The sequence below is a fragment of the Mustelus asterias genome, chromosome 14, assembly GCF_964213995.1.
Source record: "Mustelus asterias chromosome 14, sMusAst1.hap1.1, whole genome shotgun sequence".
In the NCBI taxonomy this organism is placed as follows: Eukaryota; Metazoa; Chordata; class Chondrichthyes; order Carcharhiniformes; family Triakidae; genus Mustelus; species Mustelus asterias.
The window spans coordinates 66,004,078-66,024,409 of NC_135814.1; the positions used below are offsets into that span (position 1 = coordinate 66,004,078).

Consider the following 20,332-nt stretch of genomic DNA (forward strand, 5'->3'; position numbering starts at 1 on the left):
GTAGTTTGCAAGGACAGAGGGGTTGAGGATGATTTTTTTTGAGAGAATGATGATGATGCTGGTTTGGCAGGAGTGGTACACTACTTGAAGAGAAGGAATCATTTACAATGTCAGCCACTGTGAGGATCAACAAGGAGCATTTGTGGATAAATGGAAATGGGGCCCTACTAAGTGAACAACCAAGATGGATGGAGTAAATGTTTGCAGGAAATAATGGCATCAAAAGTGAAAGAGAAAGAGTGGTTTGGAGACTGACAAGCAGGAACATTGCCCCTAATTGAAACAAATGTCTGCTGTTGCATAACATTCATAGGTTTATTATATATTACTAAAATGAATAAAAAGACATGATCAACTGTTTTAAATAAAAAATAAAGATAAAGAGTCATAGTATGTAATTGAAACAGTTTTTTAATAATATTTATAAATGAACACAAAATATTCCCAGTATTCCGAGGCTGGAAGAGCACACAGATTAACCATTCCCAGGTTTATACCAACGTAAGTATTGATCAAGCTTTTAGGAAATGAATGAGTGAGGGCGAGTTGTTGCATTTTCTAAATGCATGCTAGTGTGCCCCTTTGATAGCATGATTCAGGTGAGGATGAGTCTGCCTTGAAGCATTCTTTATTTCAACAATAACTTTATATTCAACATTTTTCGAGACCTGCTGATTTGTAGCATATATTCATTGCAATCAACAATTTCATGAGACTGCTGTTATGTTCAGTAAAAGGAATCAAACACACCGAGATATATCTTGTATTATCTCATGTCAAATGTATTATTTTTATCATCACAGTTGTTCATTTTTTTTTTACATATCAGGCTGATGTTTCTGAGGAAAATGCAAGAGTTGGTTTTGTAAAGATTTTACAGATTTTAATTTCTGTTACGCTAGCTACATTTTTATGTCTTGGAATAAACATTGCTTAAGAGAAAAACTTAGAATGATCTTTTGTCTGATTCAAAATAAAGTGAGTGATCAAGAAAGCCCAATGAAGTCAAATATTTCCAAACAGAAGGAATAGTATTCCTAAAAAAACTGAGACAGACTGCAAATAACTTGTAGAGAGAGTGACTCATTTATTAAAGCACTCTTATCTCAAGTGACGTGCTGCTATTTTTGATATTGCTATCATCCTTGGTCAATCAGACTTTAAAATTGAGGTAAATGCTCCATTTTTTAAACAATCTGTTGGGGTAATCTTATGAGTTTGTTCTTCCTCAGAGGTTCCTGCGGGAAGTGTGCATTGGCAAAACCGTGTTTGTAGGATTTAGTCCACAATTTGATGTAAAGTTGTTACTGGAAATCTGTAAAACATGTTTCTTTCAGTAACAGTATCCTAATAATTCTAAAAGCATTAATAACCAACCTCCACTTTAATGAGTGATTGGATTTATAACCGGGTGTTAACTGCCACTCCTTCCATAGCAAGAGACGCACTCTCAGCGGCTGCACTCATGGAAGCACACCTGGCTTTTCTCGAAAGGAGTCTGGCTTGTTTTTTCACCTCACCTTTAAGCCCACTGCTTTGGATTCTCTGTGTGGAACTGCTACCATGTGGACAAATCCCCTGGTGTAAAATCTGTTGCGGCAATGATAATTCTGTTGAATTTGACTTGCCATTGTTCATAGGCTGCACTCTGGATGCACTGCTTAAGGCAGTACTATGAGTCTTGCTAATGCCAATCTCTCTCTTCTTTATTTGACTACCTTTCGAGCTCTTTGACTTTACCTCAGCCTGAAGAGATGCAGCAAAATTAGTTTTATTTCCTGTATCAGGTAAAAGACTTGGGGAAGGTTCTTGAAACATCCCTACAGGTATTGAATGCTCAGCATCATGACCTTGATTTACACTTGTTTCATTTCTTTCTTCATTCAAACGAAGGTAACTTAATCCATTTACAGTGAAATCCTCGGTTACTGGGTTTTGATCGCTGTATCCTCTGTGAAACTGACCTGGTTTTGGCTGGAAATAGGTTTGGCTGTTGCTTGCTTTTCTCAGTGATGAATGGTAACCAATCACTGGAATAACAAATTGAGGTTGATCTGGTTGAATATTAGGTTTGGAATGCTCAGAATTAGTGGATGTCTCTCTCTTCATGCCTCTGCTTGATCCCTCATTCCAGGTTAATGGATTGTAGACTGCTTGCCCGTCAATTGGACAAGAATTGGACTCATGTAATAGCCAATGGTCAATGCAGTCTTTGTGAAACTAGTTAAAACAAGATAATGAAAACGTTTAAGATTCATATTTACCATTATTAATGAGACAATGCAGTGCTGTAACTATAATACCACAAAAATACTAGCATGTTAAAAAAATGGCTGATTACTTTAAAAACAGATATCCACTCCATCTGACGAAGGAGCAGCGCTCCGAAAGCTAATGGCATTTGCTACCAAATAAACCTGTTGGACTTTAACCTGGTGTTGTTAAAACTCTTACTGTACTTTAAAAACAGCCCAGGATTGGTGTAGTTTTGCTACATACACCAATGATGTAAAGAGGTAAATAAAGGTGACAAGTAAATACTGCTGTATCACACTTCTATTCTCATAGCCATTTATTTCACTCCGTCACCCAATCATAGCATAAAAAAAGTCAGCATGAATATAAATAAATGATGTAAAAGATTCTTTGTTTATTATTCCTCCCGTTTGATTGCACTGGCAACATTACCAGTAATTTTATGGGGGAAAGCTTTGTTTAAACATCTAGGATGATCCTTAATCGGCAGCAGACCTAGCTTTAACTGGAAGCTTTGCACGGAGGAAGTGAGAAATGGTGGACGGGATTTTACAGTCTCACTCGCCCCCAAACCGGAAAATCCTGCCCGAGGTCAACGCACCTTTGCATGGCCCACCCCTCCCCATCTGCTATGATTCCCGGTATGATGCTGCTTATTTAAACATCTATGATGTAAAGGACTGGGCATCATTATGAAAAGATTATTTTCCCAAGTGTGGATTTTAAATATTGGACAACATTGAGGAACACTTCTGTAAGGCACGAAGCTAGCTCTGGTTAATTACATAAGACCATAAGACGTAGGAGCAGAATTAGGCCACTCGGCCCATCGAGTCTGCTCCGCCATTCAATCATGGCTGATATTTTTCTCATCCTCATTCTCCTGCCTTTTCCCCTTTATTAATCAAGAACCTACCTATCTCTATCTTAAAGACACTCAATGACCTGGCCTCCACAGTCTTCTGCGGCAAAGAGTTCCACAGATTCACCACTCTCTGGCGGAAGAAATTCCTCATCATCTCTGTTTTAAACGATCATCCCTTTAGGCTGAGGTTATGCCCTCTGGTTCTAGTTTTTCCTACTACTGAAACATCCTCTCCACATCCACTCTATCCAGGCCTCACAGTATCCTATAAGTTTCAATAAAATTGCCCCTCATCCTTCTAAACTCCAACGAGTACAGACCCAGAGTCTTCAACCGTTCCTCACACGACAAGCTTTTCATTCCAGGGATCATTCTTGTGAACCTCCTTTGGACTCTTCCTTAGATATGGGGCCCAAAACTGTTCACAATACTCCAAATGGGGTCTGACCAGAGCCTCAGAAGTACATCCCTGCTCTTGTATTCTAGCCCTCTCGACATGAATGCTAACATTGCATTTACCTTCCTAACTGCCGACTGAACCTGAACGTTAACCTTAAGAGAATCTTGAACAATGACTCCCAAGTCCCTTTGTGTTTCTGATTTCCTAAGCATTTTCCCATTTAGAAAATAGCCTATGCCTCCATTCCTCCTCCCAAAGTGCATAATCTCACACTTTTCCACATTGTATTCCATCTGCCACTTCTTTGCCCACTCTCCTAACCTGACCAAGTCCTTCCTCAATACTACCTATCCCTCTACATATCTTTGTATCATCTGCAAATTTAGTAACAGTGCCTTCAGATCCTTCCTCCAAATCGTTAATGTATATTGTGAAAAGTTGTGGTCCCAGAACCGACTCCTGAGGCACACCACTAGTCACCGGCTGCCATCCTGAAAAAGATCCCTTTATCCTCACTCTCTGCCTTCTGCCAGTCAGCCAATCCTCCATCCATGCCAAGATCTTACCCTTAACACCATGGGCTCTTAACTTATTTGACAGTCTCCTATGCGGCACCTTGTCAAAGGCCTCTGGAAATCTAAATAAATCACGTCCACTGGCTCTCCTTTATCTAACTTCCTTGTTATCTCCTCAAAGAACTCTAACAGATTTGTCAGACATAACCTCCCCTTGACAAAGCCGTGCTGACTCAGTCCTATTTTATCATGCACTTCCAAGTACTCTGTGATCTCATCTTTAATAATGGACTCTAAAATCTTGCCAATGACTGAAGTCAGGCTAACAGGCCTATAATTTCTTGCCTGCTGCCTCCCTCCCTTCTTAAACAGCGGCGCTACATTAGCTACTTTCCAGTCCTCTGGTACCCTCCCTGGAACAGCCATGGGGACCAAATTCGCACCTCAATATGCCAACATCTTTATGCACAGGTTCGAACAAGACTTCTTCACTGCACAGGACCTTCAACCGATGCTATACACTAGATATATTGATGACATTTTCTTCCTTTGGACTCATAGCGAACAATCATTGAAACAACTATATGATGACATCAGCAAGTTCCATCCCACCATCAGACTCACCATGGACTACTCTCCAGAATTGGTTGCATTTTTGAACACAGGCATCTCCATCAAGAACGGTCACTTCAGCACTTCACAGTACCGCAAGCCCACGGATAATCTCATGATGCTCCACTTCTCCAGCTTCCACCCTAAACACGTTAAAGAAGCCATCCCCTACGGGCAAGCCCTCCGTATACACAGGATCTGCTCAGATGAGGAGGATCGCAACGGACACCGACAGACGCTGAAAGACGCCTTATAAGAACAGGATATGGCGCTTGACTCATCGATCGACAGTTCCGACGTGCCACAGCGAAAAAGCGCACCGACCTCCTCAGAAGACAAACACAGGACACGGCAGACAGAGTACCCTTCGTCGTCCAGTACTTGTCCGGAGCGGAGAAGCTATGACATCTCCTCCGGAGCCTTCAACATGTCATCGATGGAGATGAACATCTCGCCAAGGCCATCCCCAAACTTCCACTTCTTGCCTTCAAACAACCGCACAACTTCAAACAGACGATTGTCCGCAGCAAACAAACAGCCTTCAGGAGAACAGTGACCACGACACCACACAACCCTGCCACAGCAACCTCTGCAAGAAGTGCCGGATCATCGACATGGATGCCATCATCTCACGTGAGAACACCATCCACCAGGTACACAGTACATTCTCTTGCAACTCGGCCAACGTTGTCTACCTGATACGCTGCAGGAAAGGATGTCCTGAGGCATGGTACATTGGGGAGGCCATGCAGATGCTACGACAATGGATGAATGAACACTGCTCAACAATTACCAGGCAGGAATGCTCCCTTCCAGTCGGGAAATACTTCAGCAGTCACAGGCATTCAGCCTCTGATCTTTGGGTAAGCATTCTCCAAGGCAGCCTTCACGACACATGACAACGCAGAATCACTGAGCAGAAACTGATAGCCAAGTTCCACACACATGAGGACGGCCTCAACTGGGATCTTGGGTTCATGTCACACTATCTGTATCCCGCACGACTTGCCTGGGCTTGCAAAATCTCACTAACTGTCCTGGCTGCAAACATTACACACCTCTTTAACCTGTGCTTGGCCCTCTCTCCACTCACATTATCTGTACCTTTAAGACTTGATTACCTGTAAAGACCCGCATTCCAACCATTATCTTGTAAATTGAGTTTGTGTCTGTATGTGCCCTGTTTGTGAACACAACTCCTCACTCACCTGAAGAAGGAGTGAGACTCCGAAAGCTTGTGCTGCCAAATAAACCTGTTGGACTTTAACCTGGTGTTGTGAGACTTCTTACAGTGCTTACCCCAGTCCAACGTCGGCATCTCCACATCACTCTCCCTGACTCCAGTGATTCCTGAAAGATCACCACCAATGCCTCCACAATTTCTTCAGCTATCTCTTTTAGAACTCTGGGGTGCAGTCCATTCGGTCCAGGTGATTTATCCACCTTCAGACCTTTCAGTTTCCCCAGAACCTTCTCCTTAGCGATGGCCACTACACCCACCTGTGTCCCCTGATTCTCCTGGAGCCCTGGCATCCCACTGGTGTTTTCCACTGTGAAGACTGATGCAAAGTAACTATTCAATTCCTCTGCCATTTCTTTGTTTCCTATTATTACTTCTCCAACCTCATTTTCCAGTGGTCCAATGCCTATTTTTGCCTCTCTCTTACCTTTTAGATATTGAAAAGAATCTCTTCCTATCTTCTTTTATATCACTAGCTAGCTTAAACTCGTATTTCATCTGCTCCCCCCTTATTGCTTTTTTGGTTGTCCTCTGCTCGCTTTTAAAGGTTTCCCAATCCTCTGGCTTCCCACTAATCTTTGCCGCTTTGTATGCTTTTTCTTTTGCTTTTATGCTGTCCTTGACTTCCCTCATCAGCCATGGATACCTCGTCTTCCCCTTAGCATGTTTCCTCCTCCTTGGGATGAATTTCGATTGTGCCTCCTGAATAACCACCAAAAACTCCTGCCATTGCTGTTCCAGTCTTCCCTGCTAGGCTCCCTTTCCAATCAACTCTGGCCAGCTCCTCCTTCATGTCTCTGTAGTTTTATTTAATTGTAATACCATTACATCTGACTCCAGCTTCTCCCTCTCAACCTGCAGGGTAAATTCTATCATATGGTGGTCACTGCTCCCTAAGGGTTCCTTCACCTTAAGTTCCCTAATCAAGTCTGCCTCATTACAGATCACCAAATCCAGAATTGCTTGTTCCCTAGTAGGCTCTGTCACAAGCTGCTCCAAAAAACCATCTCTTAGACATTCCACAAATTCCTTTTCTTGGGATCTACTACCTACCTGATTTTCCCAGTCCACCTGCATATTGAAGTCGCCCATGATTATTGTACTATTGCCTTTTTTATATGCCTTTCCTAGCTCCTGATGTATTTTTTGCTCAACATCCTGACTGCTGCTAGGGGGCCTGTACATAACTCCCCTTGGGGTCTTTTTACCTTTGTGATTCCTCAACTCTCCCAGTCCACCTGCATATTGAAGTCCCCCATGATTATTGTACTATTGCCTTTTTTATGTGCCTTTCCTATCTCCTGATGTATTTTTTGCTCCACATCCTGACTGCTGCTAGGGGGCCTGTACATAACTCCCCTCGGGGTCTTATTACCTTTGCGATTCCTCAACTCTACTCACAGAGATTCTATGCCTTCTGATCCTATATCCTTCTTGCTATCAATTTAACTTCATTCCTTACTAACAATGAAACCCCGCCCTCTTTGCCCATCTGCCTGTCCTTCTGATAGGACACATGTCCTTAGATATTTAGATCCCAGCCCTGATCCCCTTGCAGACACGTCTCTGTGATGCCCAGAACATTGTACTGGCCAATTTCAATGTGCGCAACAAGCTCATTTACCTTGTTCTATATACTGCGCGCATTTAGGTACAACACCCTCAGTCCTGCATTGGCCACCTCCCTTCTCATACTTGTCACCTTTTTTGCTCTGCCTGAGGTTAGATTCCTGCCACCTTCTATACTTTGTTCTATTACGTGGTCTGGAAACTTTACTAACCTCTGCTGAGCCCTTAGCTCCATTAACCTGTACTTCTACCCTCTCCTTTAACTTTGATTTTCTAATTCACCATACAACTGAACCCTCCCCCCCATTATTTAGTTTTTGATTAGTAAATAAAAATGAGTGATAGATATCATCATTGGGCATTAAATTCTCACTAATCATATGTGAATGGTATATGCCTGGGTACTTGAATCCTTTTGTGCCTTTGCTGGTAATAAAGATACACATGGGAGTGTAGAAGGGTGTTTTACTTCCTTGATTACTGCTTATTGGCTATCTGCTAAGATGATGTGCAACACAGGAGGTATAAGGAGGGTTGATGAGGGCAGCTCATTTGATGTAGTCTACATGGATTTTGGCAAAGCTTTTGACCCACGTGGTGGACTGGGCAGAAATGTAAAAGCCCATGGGGACCAAGTGCCAAATAGGATATCAAATTAATTCAGCGACAGGAAGCAAAGAGTAATAGTCAACGGCCGGTTTTGTAATTAAAAGGCTGATTCCAGTGTGGTTTCACATGGCTTAGGAACTTGTCACTTGCTACCCACAGCCTTTGCTGCTGATTAGTATAAAGGATTAACAGATGGGATATGCCAATATATGGGCCGGAATTCTCCCATCCTGTCTGCCACTGGAATTTTAGCGGGCGGGTTGCGGACAGTGTGAAAGCCCATTGACAGTGGAGCAGGAATTTCTGGCTTTTGGACCAGCGTGACCAGAGAATTCCGCCCATGATGTAGATGATGATGTACTATCAACATCATTCAATCATTTGTTAATCTCCCCCCTCTCTCCAGAGAGAGAGAGAGAGCGATTGGAATGATGTCCAAGAGCTACTCTGTAACCTGTTCAGAAGTAGTATAAGTAAACAAATGTTAAACAGGTACCAGGGTGTGTCTACAGTTTGTCTAAGAACCAAGGTCTATGCCTAGATCCAAGACAAAGAGACCCAATCTCAAAACAGCCTATCCCTGTCCACGCACACCACGGGCCCGATTTTACCATTTTGATTCTAACTGCTGAATCTGGGCACAATTCAGATTCGACTTGGAAACCTGTTCTCCGGCGCCCCCATACACACTCAGTCTGAAAAAAAAGTTGCAAATCTGAATTGCACTGTGGGTGGGGATTATCGCGCCCGGAATGCTGCTGTTCCGATCGGAGCCTTCAACTGCACATGCGCAGTAAAAAAAAATTTGAAAACACTCCCCTGCCACATCGTTCCCGGGCCCCAAAAAGCAGCTCGGGAGCAATGGCCCCCACAGACATTGCCCCACCCCCACAACATAACTGTCCCCGTTATCCACCCAGCTCCCCCTACCCAGACCGATCGGGACCCCTGCCCCCCCTTCCCCCCCCATCGATTGCCCGTAGAATAGCCCCCCTGCCCTTGCTCCCCCGCCCTCCCCCCCACCAGAGATGCATCTGGCCTCCCTCCACCTCCCTCCCCACCAAAGAACGATCTGGCCTCCCTTCTCTTCCCCCCCCCCCCCCCCCCCACCAAAGAACGATCTGACCTCCCTCCTCCTCCCGCCCACCACCAGAGAACGATCTGGCTTCCCTCCTCCCCCTCTCCACCAGAGGATGACCTGGCCCGCCTCCCTCCCTTCCCCCTCTCCCCCCCACCACCAATCTGAGCCAGAGAGCCGCCGGAAACTCTGAACTTACCTCTTCAGAAGCTGGAGCGCCCAAAACAGACCTTTGCGGACCATGTCTATTTCGTGCCAAATGTGGACGGGCGAACGCGATGGTAAAGGGGGAAATGCAGGTAAGTTTGGGCGTCCAGTTCATTAAGTCAATTTAAATGCATGCAAATGCATTTAACTTAACGTCACGCCTGTTTTGGGCGTGGTGCTGATCTTGACCATTTTCAGGCCTTGGTAAAGGGGGAAATCGGTGTGGACGCGGGTGCGGATCGCGATATTCGCTTCACGCCCGACTTTACCAAGTTTTTGCGCCCGAAAACGGGTGCAACGCAATGGTAAAATCGGGCCCCACATCTCCCAATCTGGGGAGCCCTTCCATCACTCACATGTATTATTCACACATGGCCTCGGTCTTTTGATGATCCTCGGCTTTGGATGCCTGATTTGCACTTGATTCAATAAGCTTTTCCAAAAAGAAGTGTCACGTGGCTCTGGTGTTGCCTACATTAAAATACTGCCCATGGATTTCAAGATGTGGAGATGCCGGCGTTGGACTGGGGTAAACACAGTTAGAAGTTTAACCTGGTGTTGTTAAACTTCTTACATGGATTTCACTGCAGGGAAGTCTGAGGTAATCCATTTGTCAAGGACAAAGAAGACAAGGGAATACACAATAAAATAGTAGAACACACAATAAATAGTAGACCACTGAGAAGGAACAGAGAGACCTTGTCGTGCATGCCCACAGGTCACTGAAGTTAGCAAAACAGGCATACAAGGTGGTTAAGAAGGCATGCGAGATGCTTTTCTTTATTAGTTGAGGTGTAAATGTAAAAGCAGGAAATCAAATTAGACAAACCACAATTAGGCTACAGTTAGAGTAACGTGCTCTTCTGTTCACCATATTTGAAGAATATGTTTGTAGTACAAATTAGATTTATGAGGTAGTTACTAGAACTGAAGAATGTTAGCTGTGATAAAAAATCAGATTGGCTGGAGTTGTTTTCTTTGGAACAGAGGAGACTGAGAAGAAATATAATTGAGATATATAAAATTATGAGGAACTTAGTGTGGACCAGTTTTACTTAGCAGAGAGGCCAAAAACCTCATGGATGTAAAGTAATTAATGGAAGGGATAGAGGGGAGTTAGGTTATTCTTTTTGCCCAGAGGATGGCGAGGCTATGGAATTTACTACCTAAAAGAACGGCAGATGCAAAAACGTTAATTGCATTTAAAACACACATGGGTATGCACTTCAATGTCATAACCTCCAAGGCCTAGCTCTCAAAAGTGGGATTAAGCCTTTTTTGGTTAGCACAAATGTGATGAGCTGAATGGCCTTGTTGTGTCATAAATTTCTATGATGTTATGAACAAATATCATATCATATGTGGATGCAGTCATTTGTTAAACAGCAAGAGACTGAAATTCTGAGAGTCCTGTTCTGCCAGAGAAATGTACTGGATTAGAGTGGAATTCCTGCCTTCCCTGGATGCTAGTGAGCATGCCATTCCAAATTTTAGAAAGTTTAGAAGCTCAGGTGAGAGGCCTACATCTGTAAGCAGCTAACTACCAGTGGCTAGAAAATAGCATAATGATACCTCATTGAGGCTAATAGGGCCAAATAAAATCTATTAAAGCTTAAGAATGCTCCTAAAACAGTGTATTGTTGGCTAACTATGAGAGTATTGGGCAGGAGTTAGGGAATGTAGACTGGGAGCAGCTGTTTGAGGGTAAATCCACATCCGACATGTGGGAGTCTTTCAAAAGTCAGTTAACAATTCAGGACAAGTACGTCTCTGTAAAATGAAGAATAAAATGAAGGCAAAATTTGGGAACCCTTGACGATTAGAGAGATTGTGAGCTTAGTGAAAAAGAAGAAGGAGGCATACATAAATTTCAGGAAATTGGAAACGGATAAGGCTCTTGAGGAATACAAAGATAACAGGAAAGAGCTTAAACAGGGACTTAGGAGGGCAAAAAGGGGCCACAAAATGTCCTTGATTGGCAGGATTAAGGAGAATTCCAAGGCTTTTTATGCATACAAAAGGAGAAAGAGGGTAGCTAAGGAAAGGGTAAATCCACTCAAGCACAGTGAAGGGAATTTGTGTGTGGAACCAGATGAGGTGGGTGAGCTCCTTAACGAGTTCTTAGCATCAGTATTCACAACGGAGAAGGATGTGATGGATGGTGAGTGTAGAAAGGAGGATGTTGACATTCTAGGACATGTTGAGATAAAAAGGGAGGAGGTATTGGAGGTTTTGAAAAACATTAAGATGGACAAATCCTGAGGGCCAGATAGGGTCTATCCCAGAATATTGAGAGGTAAGGGAAAAAATTTCTGAGGCTTTGGCAATAATCTTTGTTTCCTCTTTAGCCACAGGCTAGGTACCAGAGGATTGGAGAGTAGCTAACATTGTTCCTCTGTTTAAGAAGGGCAGAAGAGACAATCCGGGAAATTACAGCCCTGTGAGCCTTACATCAGTGGTGGGGAAACTATTGGAGAAGGTTCTTAGGGACAGGATGTACTCACATCTGGGAGAGAATAGGCTTATTAGCAGTAGGCAGCATGGTTTTGTGAAGGGGAGGTCATGTCTCACAAACTTGATTGAGTTCTTTGAGGAAGTAACAAGAAAAATTGGCTAGGGCAGGACAGTGGATGTTGTACATGGACTTCAGTAAAGCCTTCGATAAGGTTCCTCATGGTAGGCTGATAGAGAAGGTGAAGTCATATGGGATCTGAGGTGAGCTGGTAAAATGGATACAAAACTGGCTTGGGCATAGAAAGCAGAGTGTAGCAGTGGAAGGGTAATTTTCTAACTGGAGTTCTGTGAGGCCTTTGTTATTTGTAATATATATAAATGATTTTGCGGAAAATGTAGGTGGTCTGATTAGTAAATTTGCAGGTGATACAAAAATTGGGGGAGTAGTGGATAGTGAGGAGGATTGTCAGAAGATACAGCAGGATATAAATCAGCTGGAGACCTGGGTCGAAAGATGGCAGATGGGATTTAACCTGGACAAATGTGAGGTGATGTAATTTGGAAGGTCTACTGCAGAAGGAAAGCATACAGTAAATGGTAGAGCCCTTGGAAATATTAGCATACAGAGGGATCTACGTAGACAGATCCACAGTTCCTTGAAGTTGGCAACTCAGGTGGACAAGATGGTCAAGAAGGCGTATGGCATACTGGCCTTCATCAGTTGGGGCATTGAGTATAGGAACTGGCGAATCATGTTGCAGCTGCATAAGACTTTGGTTAGGCATTTGGAGTGTTGTGTACAATTCTGGCCGCCACACTCCCGGAAGAATATTGATACATTGGAATGGGTGCAGAAGAGATTAACCAGGATGTTGCCTGGTTTGGAGGATATGAACTATGAAGAAAGGTTGAATAAATTTGGATTGTTTTCATTAGAGCGTCGGAGGATGGAGTGGGACCTGATAGAGGTTTACAAGATCATGACAGGCTTGGATAGACTGGATAGTCAGAGTCTTTTCCCCAGGGTCGAAAAGTCAATTATTCGGGAGCATAGGATGAAAGTGAGGGGAAAAGCTTAAGAGATATAAGGAGCAAGTTTTTCACACAGAGGGTGGTGAATGCCTGGTACACACTGATGGAGGAGATGGTGGAAGCAGATCCTACGACAGCGTTCAAGAGGCAGCTGGATAGATACATGAATAGGCAGGGGATAGAGTGCTGTACTGTTCTTTGTTACTTTTTTCAGTAATAATTGACTCACTCTGGGATCAATTACCTCTTCTCAGTACAATGTTAGACCTTTACTAAGCGCAGCGGAACTCTGAGAAATTCAGATTTCTGTTGAGTCTAATAGGAACATAAATGGAATAATTCCCAGGATATCCCTAGAAGTCCGTACGCAGACTCACTCCTCTTGAGTTGAGGGAGAATGACTGGTAGGCCTGTTGAATTCCCTGAAGATGGAATTTAGGTTAGAAGTTAAACAGGCAGGAAACACAGTAGAACTGATTTCAACCCTAATTCCTAATGGGCTCTTCACTTCCTCCAATATTTCAGGCTCTCCACATTTAATGAGTTGGCTTTTAACTTACCTGAGAAAGAGTTACAAGTTGGTGCTAAATGCATTACAAGATTTTTACTAGACCTCACAGGCAATTCGCCAGATGTTTTTAATGTTGAGCACATTATTAAAGATATGATTTTAGGCAGAGTCAACGTAGCTTTATGAAAAGGAAGGCATCCACCAGACAGAGCAAGAGAGGTAGGCAGGTAGTGCAGCAATCTCTTGTGGCCATTCCCCTGCAAAACAGATATACCGCTTTGGATACTGTTGAGGGGGAATGACCTCTCTGGGGAAAGCAGAAGCAGCCAAACTCATTGCACCACGGTTGGTTCTGCTGCAGAGGTGAGGGGTAACAAGTGTGCCAGTGCAATAGCTATAGGGGATTTAATTGTAAGGGGAATAGACAGGTGCTTCTGTGGACGCAAACAAGACTCCAATGTTGCCTCCCTGATGCTAGGCTCAAGGCTGTCTTGGAGCGGGTACAGGACATTCTGGAGGGGGAAGGTGAACAGCCAGTGGTAGTGGTACACATCGGTACAAACGACATAGGTAAAAAAAGGGATGAGGTCCAAAAAGCAGAATACAGGGAGCTTGGAAAAAAATTAAGAAATCGGACCTCAAAGGTAGTGATCTCAGGATTACTACTAGTGCCACATGCTGGTCAGAGTAGAAATGACAGGATATATCAGACAAATACGTGGCTGAAGAGATGGTGTCAGGGGGAGGGTTTCAGATTCCTGGGGCATTGGGACCAGTTCTGGGAGAGATGGGACCTCAACAAATTGGACGGGTTACACGTGGGCAGGACTGGGACTGATGTCCTAGGGGGACTGTTTGCTAGAGCGGTTGGGAGGGTTCAAACTAATATGCCAGGGGGATGGGAACCTATGAAAGGGGTCAGAGAAGGAGGGAGCAAAGACAAAAACAAAAGGTAGAAAAGGAAATAAGAAAAGTGACAGGCAGAGAAACCAAGGACAAATTTCAAACAGGGCTATAGAGAAAAATATTGGGAGCACGGCAAACAATATTAAAAAGACAAGCTTAAAGGCTCTATGCCTTAATGCATGGAGCATTTGCAATAAAGTGGATGAACTAATCGCGCAGATAGATGTAAATGGTTCCGATATAATTGGGATTACGGAGACATGGCTGCAGGGTGACCAGGGGTGGGAATTGAATGTCCCAGGTATTCGATATTTAGATAGGACAGGCATAAAGGAAAAGGTGGTGGAGTGGCACTGCTGGTTAAAGAGGAAATCTGACAACGTGGAGTCTGTATGGGTAGAGTTGAGAAATACCAAGGGACAAAAAACATTAGTGGGTGCCATATATAGATCCCCAAACGGCAGTGGGGATGTTGGGAATGGCATTAAACACGAAATTAGAGATGCACGTGATAAAAGAATATCGGTGATCATGAGTGATTTTAATCTGCACACAGATTGGGCAAATCAAATTAGCCACAATGCCGTAGAGGAGGAATTCCTGGAGTGTATATGGGATGGTTTTCTTGATCAATATGTGGAGGAACCAACTAGAGAGCAGGCCATCTTAGACTGGGTACTGTGTAATGAGAAGGGAATCATTGTCAATCTAGCTGTACGAGACCCCTTGGTGATGATTGACCGTAACATGATAGAATTGTTTATCAAGATGGAGAGTGAAGTAGTTGATTCGGAGACCAGCATGTTGAATCTTAATAACGGAAACTATGAGGATATGAAGCGTGATTTGGCCTTGATAGATTGGGGAGAGTTACTTAAACTGCAGCAACTGTTTATTCCTGTCTGGCACAAAAGCAAAGTGGGTAAGAAGGGCAATCCATGCCTTACAAAAGGAAATTAGAGAGAGTATCTAATCTAAGGAAAAGCATACAGATTGGCCAAGAAAAATAATAGGTCTGAAGATTGGGAGCAATTTAGAATTCAGCAAAGAAGGACCAAGGGATTGATTAAGAAGGGGAAAATACAGTACGAAAGTAAGTTTGCAGGGAACATAAAAAATGACACTAAGGGCCCTTTGCGTTGCGCCCGTTTTCGGGCGCGGAAACTTGGTAAAGTCGGGCATGAGGCGAATAGCGCAATCCGCGCCCACCTCCGTGCCGATTACCCCTTCACCAAGGCTGGAAAATGGATGTGATCGGGACCATGCCCAAAACAGGTGTGACGTCAAGTTAAATGCATTTGCATGCATTTAAATTGACTTAATGGGCTTAATGGACGCCCAAACTTACCGGCATTTCCCCTTTACCATCACGTTCGTCCGTCCAGATTTGGCGTGAAACAGACATGCTCAGCAAAGGTCTGTTTCGGGCGCTCCAGCTTCTGAAGAGGTAAGCTCAGAGCTTCCAGTGGCTCTCTGGCTCAGATCGGTGGTGGGGAGGGCGGAGGCGGGCCAGATCATTCTTTAGTTGGAGGGGGGGGGGCGGGGTGGGAGGCTAAGTGGTTCTCTGGTTTGGGGGGAGAGGAAGCGGGTCAGATGTATCTCTGGTGGGGGGGGGGGGGGAGGAGGAAGCGGCAGGTCAGATCGTTCTCTGGTGAGGGGGGGAGGTGCAGGGGCAGGGGAGGTCTGCTGCCACTCTGCGGGTGATCGGTGGGGGGAGGGTGGGGAAGGGGGTCGCAATCGGTCTGGGTGGCGGGGGGGGCATGGATAAGGGGGACAGTTATTTTGTGGGGGTGGAGTGATGTCTGTGGGTGCCATCGCTCACAGGCTGCTTTATCCACTTTTTGCGGCCTGGGAGCGATGTGGCAAGGGAGCATTTTTCACATTTTCTTTTACTGTGCATGCGCAGTTGAAGGCTCCGATCGAAGCAGCAGTGGTTCGGACGCGATAAGCCCCGCTCACAGCACAATTCAGATTTGCGACTTTTTTTTCAGGCTGCGTGCGTATGGGGGTGCCAGAGAACAGATTTCCAAGTCGGATCTGAATTGCGCCCAGATTCAGCACTTAGAATCAAAATGGTAAAATCGCCCCCTAAGAATTTCTATAGATTCGTGAGGCAAAAAAGAGGTTGGTGAAGACAAATGTAGGTATCCTAGACAGAAACAGGGGAATGTATAATAGGGGACAAAGAAATGGCCGAGCAACTGAATACATACTTTGGTTCTGTATTCACAAAACAGGACACAAATCGAATGCCAGAAATGCTGGAGAATGCAAGATTTAGTGAGAGGGAAGAACTGAGGGAGATCAATATTAGTAGAGAAGTGGCTTAAGGAAGTGGCTCTAGAAATAGTGGATGTTTTGGTGGTCATCTTCCAGGATTCTGTAAACTCTGGAACAGTCCCTGCAGATTGGTGGGTAGCTATGTCACACCGATACTCAAAAAGGGAGGTAGAGAGACAATAGGGAATTATAGGCCAGTAAGCTTAATATCGTTAGTAGGGAAAATTCTCAAATCCATTATCAAGGACTTTATAGCAGAGCATTTAGAAAGCAGTGGCAGGATCAGACAGAGTCAGCATGGATTTATGAAGAAGAAATCATGCTTGACAAATCTGTTGGAATTCTTTGAAGATGTAACTAGTAGAGTAGATAAAGGGGAACCAGTAGATGTGGTATATTTGGACTTTCAGAAAGCATTTGACAAAGTCCCGCACAAGAGATTATCATGCAAGATTAAAGCGCATGGGATTGGGGGAAGTGTATTGAAATGGATAGAAACTGGTTGGCAGAGAGGAAACAAAGAGTAGGAATTAATGGGTGCTTTTCAAATTGGCAGGCAGTAAGTGGGGTGCCTTAGGGATTGGTGCTGGGACCGCAACTATTCACAATATATATTAATGATTTGGATGAGGGAACAAAATGGAACATCTCAAGTTTGCAGATGATACCAAGTTGGGTGGGAGGATGCAGAGATCCTTCAGAATGATCTGGACAGGTTGGGTGAGTGGGCAAATCAATGGCAGATGCAGTATAATTTGAGGTTATTCACTTTGGAAGCAAAAACAAGAAGGCAGATTACTACCTGAATAGCTGTAAATTGGGAGAGGGAGAGTGGGACCTGGGCGTCCTTGTGCACCAGTCACTGAAGGTAAGCATGTAGGTGCAGCAGGTGGTAAAGAAGGCAAATGGCATGTTGGCTTTATTGTGAGAGGTTTCGAGTACAGGAGCAAGGATGTGTTGTTGCAATTATACAAGGCCTTGGTGAGGCCACACCTAGAGTACTGTGTGCAGTTTTGGTCTTCTTTTCTGAGGAAGGATGTTCTTGCTCTCGAAGGGGTGCAGTGAAGGTTTAGCAGGCTGATTCCGGGGATGGCGGGACTGATGTATGAGGAGAGATTGACTAGGTTAGGATTGTTTTTGCTGGACTTCAGACGAATGAGAGGGATCGCATAGAGACTTATAAAATTCTAACAGGACTAGACAGGGTAGATGCAGGGAGGATATTCCCGATGGTGGGGGAGTCGAGAACCAGGGGTTACAGTCTGAGGATTCAGGGTAGACTATTTAGGACGGAGGTGAGGAGACATTTCTTCACCCAAAGAGTGGTGAGCCTGTGGAATTCATTACCACAGGAAGCAGTTGATGCCAAAACATTGAATGTATTCAAGAGGCAGCTAGATATAGCACTTGGGATGAATGGGGTCAAAGATTATGGGAAAAAAGCAGAATTAGGCTATTGAGTTGGATGATCAGCCATGATCGCAATGAATGGCAGAGCAGGCTTGAAGGGCCAAATGGCCTCCTCCTACTCCTATCTTGTATGTTTCTATGAAACAGGGGGGTGATTTTCCATGCCTGGTGCAGACTGTGCTGATCCCAGAAAATAGCGTGCGGGCCTAAAAATTGGTTCCGCGCCAGTGTTAAACAGTTTGCAATTATCCCAGTCCCTTTCTAATGGCGTGAACCAGATCGCATACATTTAAATATGCATTGCCCGTTCAAAATCCAGCTCCAGGGATCTGCTGAACTTCGGGCACAGCGCGAGAACTGTGACAATCAGTACTGGTGTCCATCAATGCAGGGGTGGAGCATGTAAAGGGTCAGGCAGGGACCTATCGGGAGGGCCCCAACACCGGTGACCCATGTAGGGGAAGGTGTGGCAGAACATGCCGCTGATGAATGGGGGAGGGAGGGGGTCTCCCAGTATATTGTGAGGTCAGGGCGCATTGCGAAACAGCACCCGAGCGCTCTGAAAGTCAACTCACCAGTGTGCTTAGGCCCCTCATCCCTCATCTGGCACACAACTCACCACTCTCCAAAAAGAGTGACTGAATGTGGGGTGATTGTGGAGTGCACTGGGTGACTGGCGTGGATCGCTCCATTATTCTCGCCGTTATAATACTTAGGGCGTGATCTTATGACTCGTTCTGCCCAATGTTAGGCGAGGCGAGATGGTAAGACAGAGCAGGGGGCGAAAATTCAGGTCCGCGCCTGGTTTTCCGCCTCCCTGATCGAACTGGCACTGTTTTACTGGCAAAATCGACTTTGCATCCTTTCACAATTTTGGATGAGGACTCAGGCAGTTGCAACTACCAAAGATAGAGGCCGAAATTTTGTTTTGTGGAATGGATGGGGGTATGTTCATTTCTATTTTGCTACCCTTGCTACATCCTTTGCTGTAGTTTTTCCCTAAGTTGTACCGATATGGTATGTGTACATGTCAGAGTGAAGTAAACAAGTGGACTCGAGGTACTATGGTAGGATGAAGAATGGTGATAAGCGGTGCTTGCTCTGCCTTCCTTATGCTGACAGAATAGGGAAGAAGACTTTTGGTCTCGTGATTTGTTCCCTAATGCTTAAGTCTAGCATGGATCATGCCAAATATTACAACACAATGATGCCAAATTGTATTATCATTGATGTATAAGGATAGAATTTACCTCATAACATAAGAAAATGTTCTTACCTTGTGATGACAAGGCAACCATCGAACTTGCTGCCTTAATTGGAATGCTTTTAAACAGACTCTGCACTGCTGACCGGGTACAAGTAGTTTGCTTCGCTCTTTCACTATTAACAAGGGTAAAGTCAGCACTACATGACCTGGTACAGTGCTGGATCTATTTCTTAGAACAGATAGATAACATGTTACACAGACAATTAAGTTGTTTGAAATTATTGAACAATACACTAGATCCGTTCATTTTAAGAACCTGAGATTACATTCACTGAAGTATATCGCAAAGTAATGGAATCACCATCATGAAATGGACATTCCAAATTTAGAAGATGATGACAATTTTTAGCCCTAATCATTTTGTTCCTGCATCAAGGGTGGAAAAATGGGATATCCCCCAATTGAGCCAGTGAATGGTTTTACTTTGCTGTTTTATTGATGTCATTTAGAAGAATTCTTATAGAATTCGGGGGAACTGATCCATCATTGCCTTGAATCACTTTCTGTACAATACTATTAGAGTCAAGCTTTGGTCACCAATCACTACTGCTTGGTTATCTTATCATTGCTTCCCATTTTCAGCATTGCTGCTTCTTTTGCACAAACAGGTTCTTCATTTGGATTTTCATTTAAAAAAGTGAAAGATTCTGTCGATTGTGTTCTGGCGCATAAAATAGATGTAAAGCCCATCAACTTATTTACCTTCAGAGAATAAAACATGCAATATCATGACAGCCTGAAAACCACTTACCTATCCAATTGCAGTAGTAGATCATAGTCATTCGAAATTATATCTCTATCCATTAGATCATTGAGAACTGCTAATGGCAGAGGCAGGCCGGAAACCTGTTGTAGTGGTTTCCAACGCTGATTCCGCTTCTAAAATAAGAAAGAAAATATCACTTTCTGGTGTTTAGAAAAGTAAGGATTAATGTTTTGATCATATGGACCTAATAAACTGGTATTTGGGTGGAGGTGAAAAATAGGAAAGAAGTCACTGGTGGGAGTAGTTAATAGGCTTCCTGATAGAATCTGCGCTGTGGAACAGAGTGTACATTAAGGAATAATGGGGGCTTACAAGAAAGGTACAGCAATGATTGTGGGTGGCTGTAATTTTTACA

The 20,332-nt window shown here is 44.0% G+C and overlaps 1 protein-coding gene across 1 annotated transcript in view; it reads right to left on the reverse strand.

Annotated features, from left to right (window-relative positions):
• Positions 1–394: 394 nt before the first annotated feature.
• zswim2 (zinc finger, SWIM-type containing 2) overlaps positions 395–20,332 on the reverse strand; it is a 42,257-nt gene continuing 22,319 nt past the window's right edge. The window contains exons 8-10 of the mRNA XM_078227712.1: positions 19,963–20,090; positions 19,221–19,380; positions 395–2,220 (exon numbers count right to left, since the gene is read on the reverse strand). Of these exons, the coding sequence (XP_078083838.1) occupies positions 1,402–2,220; positions 19,221–19,380; positions 19,963–20,090 (1,107 nt within the window). The 3' untranslated portion in view covers positions 395–1,401. The remainder of the gene's footprint in view (positions 2,221–19,220; positions 19,381–19,962; positions 20,091–20,332) is intronic.